This window comes from Cyclospora cayetanensis, unplaced genomic scaffold (genome assembly GCF_002999335.1).
Source record: "Cyclospora cayetanensis isolate NF1_C8 unplaced genomic scaffold, CcayRef3 CcayRef3_contig_221, whole genome shotgun sequence".
Classification (NCBI taxonomy): domain Eukaryota; phylum Apicomplexa; class Conoidasida; order Eucoccidiorida; family Eimeriidae; genus Cyclospora; species Cyclospora cayetanensis.
The window spans coordinates 5,147-17,672 of record NW_020312172.1 but is presented as its reverse complement, the minus strand read 5'-3'; the positions used below and the strand labels follow the sequence as shown (position 1 = coordinate 17,672).

The 12,526-nt window shown below is 53.1% G+C and overlaps 2 protein-coding genes across 2 annotated transcripts; both read right to left on the bottom strand.

The window, feature by feature from the left end:
- Positions 1-2,752: 2,752 nt before the first annotated feature.
- Positions 2,753-3,605, bottom strand: LOC34620672. The gene is made up of 2 exons (XM_022733912.2): positions 3,276-3,605; positions 2,753-3,046 (listed from the first exon to the last, which is right to left on the bottom strand). Exons 1-2 carry the CDS (start codon positions 3,603-3,605, stop codon positions 2,753-2,755), a joined length of 624 nt encoding a protein of 207 aa, XP_022589359.2.
- Positions 3,606-5,708: 2,103 nt separating this feature from the next.
- On the bottom strand, positions 5,709-12,072 carry LOC34620673. The gene is made up of 11 exons (XM_026338040.1): positions 11,921-12,072; positions 11,611-11,832; positions 10,840-11,426; positions 8,218-8,319; positions 8,053-8,118; positions 7,902-7,956; positions 7,599-7,696; positions 6,765-6,869; positions 6,546-6,644; positions 5,873-6,425; positions 5,709-5,736 (listed from the first exon to the last, which is right to left on the bottom strand). The coding sequence occupies exons 1-11, from the start codon at positions 12,070-12,072 to the stop codon at positions 5,709-5,711; spliced, it is 2,067 nt and encodes a 688-aa protein (XP_026193825.1).
- Between the last annotated feature and the right edge of the window lie 454 nt (positions 12,073-12,526).

Sequence of the window (12,526 nt, the reverse complement as noted above, 5' to 3'; positions counted from 1 at the left end):
CTCCCGATCGGATCCACTCGCTGCTTCCTTCTTGTGGCTCCCATCCGACGTGAACAACGGCAGAAACTGACAAGACTGCTTTTTCCTTTGCTGCCCTCACTTCCTGTGGAAGGACCAGTTCATATGTCAGGGGCACCCCCTCTACCGCTGAATGAGTGTAAAAGGCCAGCCGCTCTTTTGGAGCGTCCATTAGCGTTATATCACTCAGTTCTACCCTAAAGTGCGAGTTATCGGGGAGGGGGGCATGGCCAGGAGGAAGTAGCACAGTGCCTGTGATCACCGTGTTTTCTGCGGTAGCAGGAAGAGCACATAAGGAAGGGAGAAGGAAGAGGCCCAGTAACATGCAAACGGAGCGAAAACCAATGAAGGAAGGCTCAAAAGCCATCTTCAAGGAAGGAAATCACGGACCCAGCAGGGATGGCGAAGCACAATTGCCAAGGGGGAGAGACAAGAGGTGGCAGATGAGCAGATAATAGAGCGAAAGAAGAGCTCGAGTATTCTGAGATAACGTGAGGACAGAATAACAGTCAAAGGAATCAATCGGTAAAGCCCGTGAAGGAATAATATAGAGCCTCCCAGCTCGTCTGCTGCTGCCGCTTGGATGCGCCACGACAGACGGGTTCGTATATGCATGTGAGCTTGAGGGCTGGTTCTATGCGTTTCGAGGTCGCATATCTCTGCATCTTTGGATTTTAATGAATGGGTCCAAGAATGTGCCCGTAAGCCCTTGTTTGCACATGCTAAAAGCTGATAGTAACACGTGAATGGAGCGTCAAGTCAAGGGTGTGTTCATAGAGTAAGCCCGTACTAGCGACGAGGAGTATCCTGCTTTTTACGGCAAGTGGAAGAATGCCACAGATGGAAAGATAGCAGTGGTAGGTAAGTTTCATGACCCATCAACCACTTAACAACGAAAACAAACTGGTAATACGGGAAGGGAAGGCAAGGGCGTTAGCCCTCTAGGTCCTTGTTATGTCTCCCAGTGGCAACCCTGATAAATAGCTCTCCCTCAGCCGAAGCTCCGGCAGCGCGGCCTCCCGCGGTAGGGGCGGCAGCTAAGGGGCTGCCCGTAAAGTAGCAGTTCGTAGTTTTTGCTAATTGTTCTGCTTGTTTTGTTCTTTGATTTGTTGCCTCATAGCTGAGAATGGTGACTACTCGGCGGCAAACGCGGGAGGAAGAGAGCCAACAGACCGCAGCGGCCCCCTCCCCACCCTCAACGAAGGAGAGAAAGACCAGAGGAAAGCAGTGAGTCAACCATTCTAGACTGGTTTTACGGTATGATCTCATATGTTCTTCAAATAGAGACGCGCTCTACCCCCCCTCTGGCCAAGGTGTGTGCCGCTACTGCCGCTGGTACTGCTGAGTCAAGGGTCTCGCTCTGATTCGAAGCCGGGCACTGCATTGTCTTTGCTTTCCCGCTGCCTCTTGTTACCGTATAACGGCCTGCAGGTTCTATTGCCTCTGCAGAATGACTGGAGCTCTGGGTGTGTGGGCGAGTCGGGGCAAAATCGACCTCTTCGCCGTTATCTGCGCGCCTCTGTTTTTGCACGTGTTAAAGTCTGCCCAGCCTTACACTCTTCGCGCTGGCTGCCCAATAACTCGTGTGTGTGCTCTGCTCAGGGATGCAAAGCCAGAGTGCTGCTGCTGCCTGCGGTGCCCGTGTTTCCTCTCGTGCTTCCTCGTGCTCCTTGTAGCGGCAGCGGCGGCGTGCTTTCTTCTCCCTCAGCACACCGTGGAACCAGTTTTGAACCATATAAAGTCTTTAGTAGACAGGATGATGGGCTTGGCAAATTCTGGGGTCAAGTCAGTGGAGCTTTAGGGTCCCTTTTCGCTAACTCATAGGGGCGCCTTTTAAGCCCGCTGGCGACTGGAACGAGGTGTCTGCCAACAAGCGGTGTGAGGAAGGCCCTTCAATAAGGGAGGTACCCGTCCGTATCGTTGGCTAGCAATCGATTTGACTCAAAGGACAAGCTCTGGCTCGCACTCGCGTCCATGCATTGCACTGGGTTTCGGATTTAAGGAATATCGCCGAAACTGCTTTCCTTGAGCTTTTGGCTAAGCGTCCTCCCTTTGTACATGCGCGTGTTCTTTCGTGCAGTTTGTATATGGCACACATTGTTGAGGGCGAATGGTTCTACAGTATAGGCCTACTCAACCGAGAATCACCATGTAGACAACACCGATAGCAAGCGCGATCACGCTACCGCCATTCCACACATAGTAGCACCCACGCAGAAGAGCCTTCCATCCGTAGTCTAAGGTAGTCAACCAGGGGAGCGTGTGAAGACTCCCCAAGCCCCAGCAGTTCGTATGCAAAGGACTAGTTTGCGAGCTCGAGCGATGACCGTCGCCGAGAATGGCAAGCAAATGCACTTCCTTCAATTGAAGTCCATTTGAATCCTAAGGCCTGGCTGCGCTTTTTTCCCTCCCAGCATGCAGTATAGTCGCACATGCAATGAGGAGGAGCGCAAGGCCTGCCTGTAGTCGAGTTGCGTGGATGGTTCCCCTTCCCTCCCTTTGCTTCTTTTACGATCTAGAGGCCACAGGCGCAACTCTATGCACAGCATGGAAGAAGGCGCTTGAGGGCCTAGTGCTCAAGTGGATTTTCTTGGGCCAGGCGCTCCCCATGCAACTGCACCCGGTGTCTTTGCTAGGTGTAAAGTTGCAAGGGGGGGAGTGGGCCCTGTAGAGGCGACAAATACAAGGAGATACGCGAGCTGATAAGGCACCAGAGGATTGCAGCGTTAATGGTCTAAAGGGTGATGGCACCTCCACCCCTGCGTGCGTTTCGTAAGAAAACGTCTTTGGCGAGGGTTTGCGCCTGGAAGCCGGGGTCACCTCGAGGGACGCAGCCGATGGCTGCCATGTTTTTAGCGGGTAGCTCCTTGCCGTTTTCCAGGCGCAAGACCTTTGTGCCATCGAGAAATGCCACTTCTACCTTCAGAGGTGCCTCTTCCGCCCCGGGAAGCAGACGGCACACTCCGTGTTGCTCTGCAGCAGCCTTGAAGAACTGGCACCAACCATCGTAGTACTTTGCCTTGTCTTGCTGCAAGCAGCGAAGAAAGCACAGAAGGGCACAAACCTTGTTTGAACCTTACACATGAGGGGTGGGATTCGAGAAGAAAGCAGCTTTCTTTCAACGCCTCTCCTCCACATCGCCCTTCATCCAATCCCTGGGTGCCCCACCCCACCCCACCCGTGGCATACTCGAGACTCTATTAATTCCTCTTGTGCGTTCTCGAGCCCCTTTGCCTTTTTTCACAACCCCTGCTTACCATCAAGTTCCTCACGATCTCAGACTTGCCACCCTTGTCTTTATACTTGAATTCAGCCACCGCCTTCTTCGGCTCGAAGAAGGCCATTGCCCCTTCCACTGGAGTTGCACTCCAAACTATGAACAAAGTACCGTTACTGGCGCCGTCAAACGTCAAATAAGCTCCTTTTGTAACCGGCTCCTTTGGTGACGGCGGCGCGCCTGGCCCAGCCGCGCCTGCCGCCCCTTGTCCTGTAGCCGGTGTGTTGCAGCCAGCGGTCTGAGGTTGCGCTGATGAACCCTTCCTTGAGGATCCCCCCACCTTCTTCTTTAACGAATCCAATAGACCCATGGTGGCACCTGGCGGTACACGCCGTGCTGCGCAAGAGATCCACATCCTACGCAGGGACGAAAATGGCCTCGCTAGTTGCACTGAAAGAACCTCAAAGCCTAGAATGCAACGCACGCTATTTGCTCCTTTCCCAACGGTAAGCACCCATACCCTATGCATCCCCTTCGCCCCAATACTGGCCATGCAATAGCTGGGGGCACACTGCGCCATCACAGGAGGCTATCAGCAACTTCGCGAACCAGTGGTTTCCACAAGGTCTCGAGGATATTTTCACCTTCAGAGACCATGTGATGGCTGAAAATAAGGCTACAGAAGCACCAAACCACCATTGTTGGGGGCTTCACTTACTGTATGCGTGAGACTAATCGAGATACCACGATGATGGTCGGGCGGCCAGCAGAGAGCTAGGACACCCGTACAGCGCAAGAACGGGAAGGCGAAGAGAGCAGTTTACTACTGTACTGTCGCACAAACACCGGAACACGGTGCTTGCGAGTTCGTGTAAGATGTACAGAGGCTGCAGCCAAGGCTACAGAAGGCGAACTTTCAGCAGCACGCCCTCGTCGAGGTTTCATACACGCCGTGACACCGACAGTCGTACAGTGCCGCAGGAATCCTCACAGAGAACGAAAAATCAAATAATGAACAGGAAAGCCTCTGAGGGGCAAAGTAATCATGAGTATTAGGAAAAGGAGGGAAAAGAAGGACGGCGGTGCCCGTGCAGCGCTCTGAACAGACCACACCCAATGGTGGACCGATGCACTACGAACCATCAATATGGCATTATCAGTCGGTAGACTCCTTCGGTGCTGCTATTCCTGTGTTATCTAATCAATACAGGGAAAAGATTCTTTCATCATTACAGAATAAATGTGTTTGCCTCTATAGTTTTCGCTTGCACCTGCAACTCTCTGCTAGCCCACTTGAAGGGGATCTATTGAATGTCGCCACTTCGGTAGTTTTTACCCCCAATCATATGGCAAATACTCTCGCCTCTGCTGTACAAAAGGCTTTCAGCAGGAAGCAGGAAGCGATTCTGTACGGAGATGGTTTGTCTTTTGCCCGCAAGTTGTTCGCACTCATGAGAAAGGAGTGAGAAACAATTCTTTGTCTGCTCATGGCAAAGCTTCATGAATCTCTGTGACTCCTAATATTGCCGTTCTATTAGGCACACTAGTACTTAGTGTATAGACATCTGCAAGGGACCACACCGCGTGGTTGTTTGAGCAAATCCGTGTGTATTGTGGGGCCAAAGAAAGGGCATAGAAGAAGCATGCAGTGATTCTTCATGCACTTTTTAGGCAGCAGGCAACATGAAAGCGATAGACAAGCTCTAATGACACAAGCTTTCAGAATTTTTCCCCTGGTGCGCGCAGGCAGGTGTCACAGCGGCGCGATACACGTTGAGGCACTTGCTTCCATACAGTTGAAATTTGTAATAAATTGGTAGAGTTGGCATTTGGGGCGTTTTTTTTCTCGTACTATCGTAGAGTACCGGTCGCTAAGGAAAGGAGGGGGGGCGGAGAGGAGAGGGCTCTTGGAAAACAGCAAGTTTCTATTACAAGTTCGTACTGTGTCTGGAGTAGAGTGGCTTCCAACGGAGACCACAGGTGGAACGTGACACCGTCCGTCAGAGGGAACGGAAAGCACAAAACTCCTGCTGCCGCTTCTCCCGGTGTGGCAGGTGCTATAGCGTGGGGAGAAGCGCCAAGTTTGTCCTACTGAGTTGTGGATGTCCGCTACGAACTCCCTAGCACCCCACGGTCACTGTGCATCCGATGGGATTCCCCCTATGTATCCCCACAACTCGCTTGCTGTCCCTTTATGTGAACGTATCTGGAGGCAGCGGGAGTGGAGGCGCACTCTAACGATGTTCCGCGGCTGAATCGAATATCTAGAAGAGCAACAAGACCTTGAGCAGTCGGCCACTACGCCACAGTGGGTATCTCTTAAAAAGCAGCTAGCTAGAAGCAAAGAACCAAATAACTACAACGCAAGAGCAGCTTGTTAAAACCAGATCTCAATAAGCCTGTAGAAACATGTAGGCCTTTAGGGGAGGGGGAGCTTGGCACTGCTTGCTGAAAAAGCACGATGTCCATTGTTTTAATGGATCGCCCATTTGTCCTTGCCGCTGATACATTTAAGGCATGCAAAAAGCGCGTTTAGAATGGGACCTACGGTGCTCTGGTCAGTCGTCGGATAGGAGGGGCCCTGTGTGGATTTGGTGCTGGAGTTTGTGTGCCTCCTCCTGCTTCTCTTCTGCCTGCCGCTGTCTTTGCTGCTCGTGCAAAGCAACGAGCTTCTGAGCATGGCTCATGCGCGTCAGCTGAGCCTTAAATATTAGACGAGAGTGAGATACTAATGCAGTGAAGCTAACGCGGCCTTCAGCATAGAGTGCGCACAGCTCGGACAGGGGGGCCTCGGGCCAGGCTCCCACGACTGAATCACACAGAAAGAAGAGATCAAAGAGCACCCGAGCTAGAGAATACATAACAGGCACATCCCAAAAGGGCAGTGGTATGGCGATACAGTCGTGAGCGGCCGTGGCAGAACTGACTGGCGCAGCCGCGGCAAGGTGGGGATTGCGTGGGCAGAGAGGCGGAAGCAGAGGCTTGGCGAGAATCAAGTGTAGACACAAACGAGAGAAAGACAGCATAGAGTCTAGAGAAAGAGTAAGCGTCGATCCACGTACAAGGGCTAGTGCAAATTCCAGATCAAGGTATATACAGTCAGAAACAAGAAAGGCGGGGGCGTAAGGGGGTGATGCGTTCTTGGGATCGTGAATGCACTGGATATCTGCCTTTGACACCGCTATAAGGTCTGAAGCAGCTCCCGAGAGGCCCTTGTGAGATCCAGTTGGTTCTTTGAACACAGCAGTAAGCAGTCTTGTGACCACCACCCCCCCAAAAAAAAATTTTATTAGTTCCACTGGCGGCTAACCTTGGCAGCTCTGGTCCTCCAGGGAGACATCCAGGTGGCACTCAAGCTGCGCCAGCTCCTTGTAAAGGCCCAAAAAGCAAATTCGTGTGAAGGGCTTGCCTGACAAAACAGAATAAAGAATCCACGTGCCTTTTCCTAGGCTTCGCACTGCCTCGATAACGTTGCTGCCCTATGGCGATCTAAGTCACTGCCAGTAGGGGTGTCCCTTCATAGCCTTACCCCGTTGCTGGTGAATGCGGATTCCATGCGTAAATTTATACGCGTCAACACGGGAGCGCCACTCCTTGCGGGCGTGGAGGTCTTGGCGAGACACTACCATGAACTCTGAGGCAGCACACACACACACAGAGAGAGAGGCCCTTTGAGCTGGCTTCCCTACGGCTGCGGAAAATATCTATCAAGCCGCAGCCATGGGACTGGCAGCCTGGTGCAAAGGCAGGCCTTACAATATACGGCGACAAAGGAAGTATCTAGAAAGTTCAAGCGAGTGGAGGCGGCAGGAAAAGGCAGGGAAGAAAAGGGGCGGAGATCGAGAAATTCAGACAGAGATATATACGCAGATCATTAGACCGCCAAACGGGTTAAAAGGAGCAGCAGTTCGACAGACGGGAAGGGAGAATGAGGTGAAGACGCATGAAAGCTAGGAAACTTCAAGAAATGTGGTATGAAACCTTGTGAACTTGTTTGCGTGTATCTCCATCTAAAAATATACAGACATATATATTTGGAGGTCGCAGAGTTAGCGACTGGCAGTCAGTCATATGTTCAAGAAGGCTCCAGATCAAGTGATTTCGAGACGGAATGAGCGGCTTGAAGAGGCCCAGCCAGAGGCTTATGTGCGTACAAGCCTCCTCACACGCGTATAAATGCATCTACAGACGCCAGAGGGGGGGGTTGAGCCGAAAGGCGAAAGAACAAGCGCGTGCAGAGAGGAGGCAGAGACACGGAAATCGTTGACAAGGAGCCGCAGCGGTGCAATGCAGATATCCAGATAGGAGCAAGAGGAAGACAGGCAAGCAAAAAGGCTGCGAGGGGTGTACAGGAGAGACAGACCCTTCCGAGTGGCATCAAGTTTGCGTTTGGCAGCCTGTAACCTCAGTTCCACCTTTTCCTTTGCAGCGGCAACGCGTGCCAATTCAGAATCCACAGCCTGCGACGGCAAAGTTCAAGCCGCAGGCACGCCTTCAGCACGTCAACCCTTAGCCAGATGCCGTCTACATGGACATGAAGGCAAAGCCTCAGGCGCTAAATCAGGCTGTACAGCATGGGAGCCAATGCTGGAGCCTGCACGGTGGGAAGATGCACTATGGATGCGTTTCTCTCGAGCTGCAGATTGTATGCCATGGACGTGGGCAGCTTGCCTTATCCTCCTCCAGAAGCGCTTCCACTTCCTGAAGGTTTTGTTCCGTCTCTGCAAGGTCCAAAACGCCAATAGAGCAGCTGCATGTGTAGCAGCAGTGCATACACTCAGAACCCCGATTCTACAGCGGGATCCGTGAACCCTTACTTGTATTCAGTTCCTTCACCTCGGCTTGGAGCCTGGCGCTCTCTGTGGCGAGCTCTTCTAGCTCAGCTGATGAAAACAACAGGGACAGACACACCTGTACGTTCATCCTGGGTTTCTAACTAGAGCTTGAATGCTAGAGCAGTGGGCTCTCTCATGTGCGCATACCCATTTGTTGATCGATGAATTTGGCAAACTCCTCGGCTCTTTGTCTGGTACCGCGCGACGCCCGCTCACAGTCGGCTTCGAGACGCTTCAGCATAGCCCCCCCTACAGTGGTGATGCTGTTGCCGCCGATGTGTGCAGCTGCGCCGTCCGCAGCAGTGGAGGCTGCTGCTGTAGCACAACAGGAGGTTCCTCCATTGATGTGGCAAGCGCTGCCGACGGGAGGGGCGGCAGCACAGCCTTTAGGCGACAGACAAGACACACCATAAGCTGCAGAAGAACGCGCCTTGCGCTGATGCAGTTGCGTCGGGTGGCTCGTTTGCTGCGGGAGGGGAATGCCTCGAGACGGCACTGAAGTGTACATGGTCGCGCCTGCCTGTGTCAATTGGCGGAGGGGCCTCAAGCGCAGGGGGCAGGCGAAGAAAAGAGGGGAGTGAGAGCAGTCGCCGAGGAGTTACGAGCCTGCTTTCTTGAACCCTTGCTACAAATCTCAATTTTCTCTATTTTCGTCTCTTGACCACCCCCGAAGGGGGTTGGATTAGGCAGGGCCTAGTCCAGGCCCCGTACAAGCTTTGAGGGGTTCCAGAGAGCAGGAATCACCGCAAGTTACTTGCGATTTGTTTGGCTTGCCTAAGGCGCCAGAAAATCGAGAAGAGCGCACCGAGAGGCCTGGCTAAAGGGAACCTAGTGAGGGGGCTTTCCTGGTAGGAACGATGAATGGAGCTCGGGAGAACCCTCGCCATAGGCAATGACGCCGCTTCTCCCTTTTTGTTCTGGTAATACCTGATTTGAAGCACTTTTTCTCCTGCATTTGTTGCTTGAAAATGTGCGACGCAACTGATCGAGGAAGGTCAGCAACTGGGGGCGGGGGCCCCTGACAGGGGCCCTTATGCGGGTGGTACTTGGTGGGGTTCCTGCTTGCAATTCTTTTGCAGATGCCTCAGGCCTTCTGGCCTGTGCATTGTGCGCTCCTTGCAGCTCAGAGAAACAGAGGGGGACCATCATTTGAGGTTGCGGCCCGATGAATCCCCAGCGGCGACAGCTGCCAACATCGGGAAGCAGGGTACAGAGTAGCAGCGACCCAGTAGAGCAGAGAGCAACAGTGAGGAGCTGGGATCATAGAGCAGAGGCATAGTAATGCATGGGAAGACAGAGCATAAACCGTGGCGCGCACAAATGTGAGGGCGTAGTTTGGGCCCTAAAGCTGATGGCCGCTGGCTCTATTCATTCGTCAAAGCAAAACTTGCCCTAGGCCCTCGCTGCACGATGAAAAATAGTATTCCCATCACGCCAAAGATGCGAAGGGCCAGACACAGCTATATGGGGGCTCTAGCGTTTGTGGCTGACTGCTACTATTGTGGGTGCCTCTACAGTGCACATGCGTTGGCGCCATTCCCCACATGGTCTCTCTGTTGCACAAACTCCCTTCTCCCACCCCCACGAGCTTTTGCTTATCAAAATAGAGACACCTCTTTAAACTTGAGGGCCCGGGTGATGCCCTGTGGGGGCGGCGTATCGCGTGCCAGCTGCGCGCGATACAAGGCCCAAGGAAACGAGAGGTGTGCTCGTCTCACTGTTGTGTGGTACTGGCGGTAATTGCGGAGCTTGCTGGGGACCTTTCTACTACACTCGCGCTTCTCCATGGATTCATGGAAGGCTAGGCACCCCGTCGGTCTCCATCTCCCTAGAGTTGGGGCCAATACATGCCAGTACAGTAGCCGAATGCTTCTACTGCTTCTACATTGTGGATACTTCTGAGCGTAGTGGTACCCACGACTGCAAGTTACACCCGCGGCCCTACATTACTCCGTCCCTCATGAGTATACGGCAACTTCTGAGAAGTCCAGAAGCACTGCCCATACCTTTTCTCAGATCGCGCTGAGAACCCCCATGAATATACGCAGGTAGTGTGCCTCTTGGTACACTTGTTTTACATCAGCGTCACTACACTTTCAAAGAGGTGCAAGCGTGTCTGACCACATGGCCACGCCAGTGCAGGGGCAGGCTGCTCCTATCTTGCTGCTGGTGCATGTGTGGTTTTTGTTGGAGCCGCTACTCGAGTCCTTGTGCCTCACCGCCAGTGACAGCAGGATCGGCCGCACTGCCCTTAGAGTTTATTTTGTATCTTTGGGGAACGAACGACCCTCTCTCTGGGGTTGGGCAGCAACTAGTCAAGGAATGCAGCTACCTGCTGTACTAGGGCTCTCCCTCCCTCTCGTCCCCCTATTGGAGAGGCCACCTAATCCCCAGAGAATGGCATGGGAGGACACCACTGCTGCTGCTCTGGACGAGTGTCGCGTTGTTGGACGCGTGTGGGGCAGTACCCCGCCACGACACCCAAGGGCGGCAGACTCACCACGTCTGCTCCTGTGCTATCGGCTTCGACGAGCTCAGGAGCAGTGACCCGTAAAAAAACAGACGGCGTCGCATGCATTGCATTCTGCTGTTGTTGCTGCTGATACAATCTTCGGAAAGGGTGGTAGCCTTGATCAAGCATTTGTCCCCGGACGTGCTGCACTTGTTGTTGCTGCACTTGCGGCTGTTGTACAGGTGAACTCTCGTGAATCCAGGGCTGCTGCGCATGCTGCAATGGCTGCCGTTCTAGCTGCCGCTCCTGCAGTCTACCTCTTGTCGGTGGCAGCAAGCTGCTCTGCTGCAGTGCTTCCTGGAAGCCTGCCCTGAGGTCATCGATACCCCACACTGAGCCGTCTGCCAGCACAAGACCAATTAGGAGATGAGGAGAACCTGCTGCTGCTGCTGCTGCTGCTGCCCTCTCCACTTGCAACATATTTGTGGGGCCAGAAGCACCTCGAACTCTTTCAGGTGGCCTCTCCAGAATGTTGCCAAGAGCTTGCACATTTTGAGGAGGGCCTATAGGGTCAGCCGCTCCTCTGTGTCGCGACAAGAGAGACCATGGATCCCCTCCTCCGCCTACATGCTGCCTTGAAAAACGTCGAAATTCCTCTATCAGGGAGAGCCTTGAGGCTACTGCTGCCTCGCTTTGATGCCGTTCCGTGTTTCGCTGAGGGTCTCTCCAAAACGAATTCTCGTTCAAGTCCGCTTTCCCTTCTACCACGGAGGCAGTTGCTGCTTGGCTCACGTCTGGAAGAATCCGCAGGGCCGCAGAAGTCCACTTTTGCGTAATCTCGAGGCTCTTAGGCATCAGACTTTCTTCTTCAGGTTGTGGTACCCCAGTGGGGAGGCCCTTCCACCTCCATAGGGCCTCCCAATCGTGCAGATGCTGAACAGGTTGTTGCTGTTGCTGCCGCTTGAGGAAAGCTGCTGCTGCTGTAGTGTTCCGTGATGTATGCAGCTCATAAGAGGCTCCTGAAACAGTGGCAGGGGGAACAATGCAGGAGCGAGGGAACTGGCAAGGTGCGAGGCAGCATGTTGCGCCTCTGAGTTGCAGGTCCAGCGTCAACAGCAGCAGCGTGAACACGAATGCGAAATGCCCAGTAAATCATTACTTTACCTGTTTCATGCGGATACTGTAAGTCTGGATCTTGACGAATTTCCGCTTGTGGGGAACCGTCTGCAAGTAGTGGGGATGTTCGTGCCTGGACATACAGAGCTGCGGGAACGCCTGGCGTCTGTTCTTCACCTGCGGCACCTACCAGGCTATTTATGGCCCCCGAAAAAAGCATAAATATGACTGGAAATCCTGGCTGCCGAAGCAAATGCAGGAATAGTATTTGGAGGAGAGAACCTCCCCCAACGAGTGACCTCCGCATGATTGCCGAGTATGGCAGCTGCACTACGCTGACAACATACTTGTTCCCTACTTCCTGGAATGCAAGTAATTCTACGAACTGCTGAGTGGATCGCCTCAAGAGCAGGCATAATTCGTGGGTTGTCCATCCATGATTTTATGCGCACCGCAACCTCCTGAAAACTTGGCTGCCCCGAGCACGAACGGTGTACCTGTACTGGCTCATAGTATTAATACTCATGAAGACAGGCTTTGCTGCCTACCTGTCATAGAAATAAAGTGAACAAAGCGCCCGTTTTTTGCAGAAGGACAGTAAAGGGACGCGCTGTTGCGTGTCGGTGATGGGTAGCGGCGGATCCCATTGGGTTGAAGCGAGCTTACTGGAAGCTGCTAGATCTTGCAGCAAATCATATATTGGTATTATTGGCCTAGATAGCTTTAAGCCAACTGCCGTGCGAATGACAGGCTGTTTTCCCAGCGAAGCGGCACACGGCATGGGTAGCCTTCTGCTCACATGTAAGTCCTTTTCTTTTATTGAAACCACATAGAGCATAGGCCATCCGATATATAAACAGCTTGTGCTTAACAAAAGAAGGATGGGGC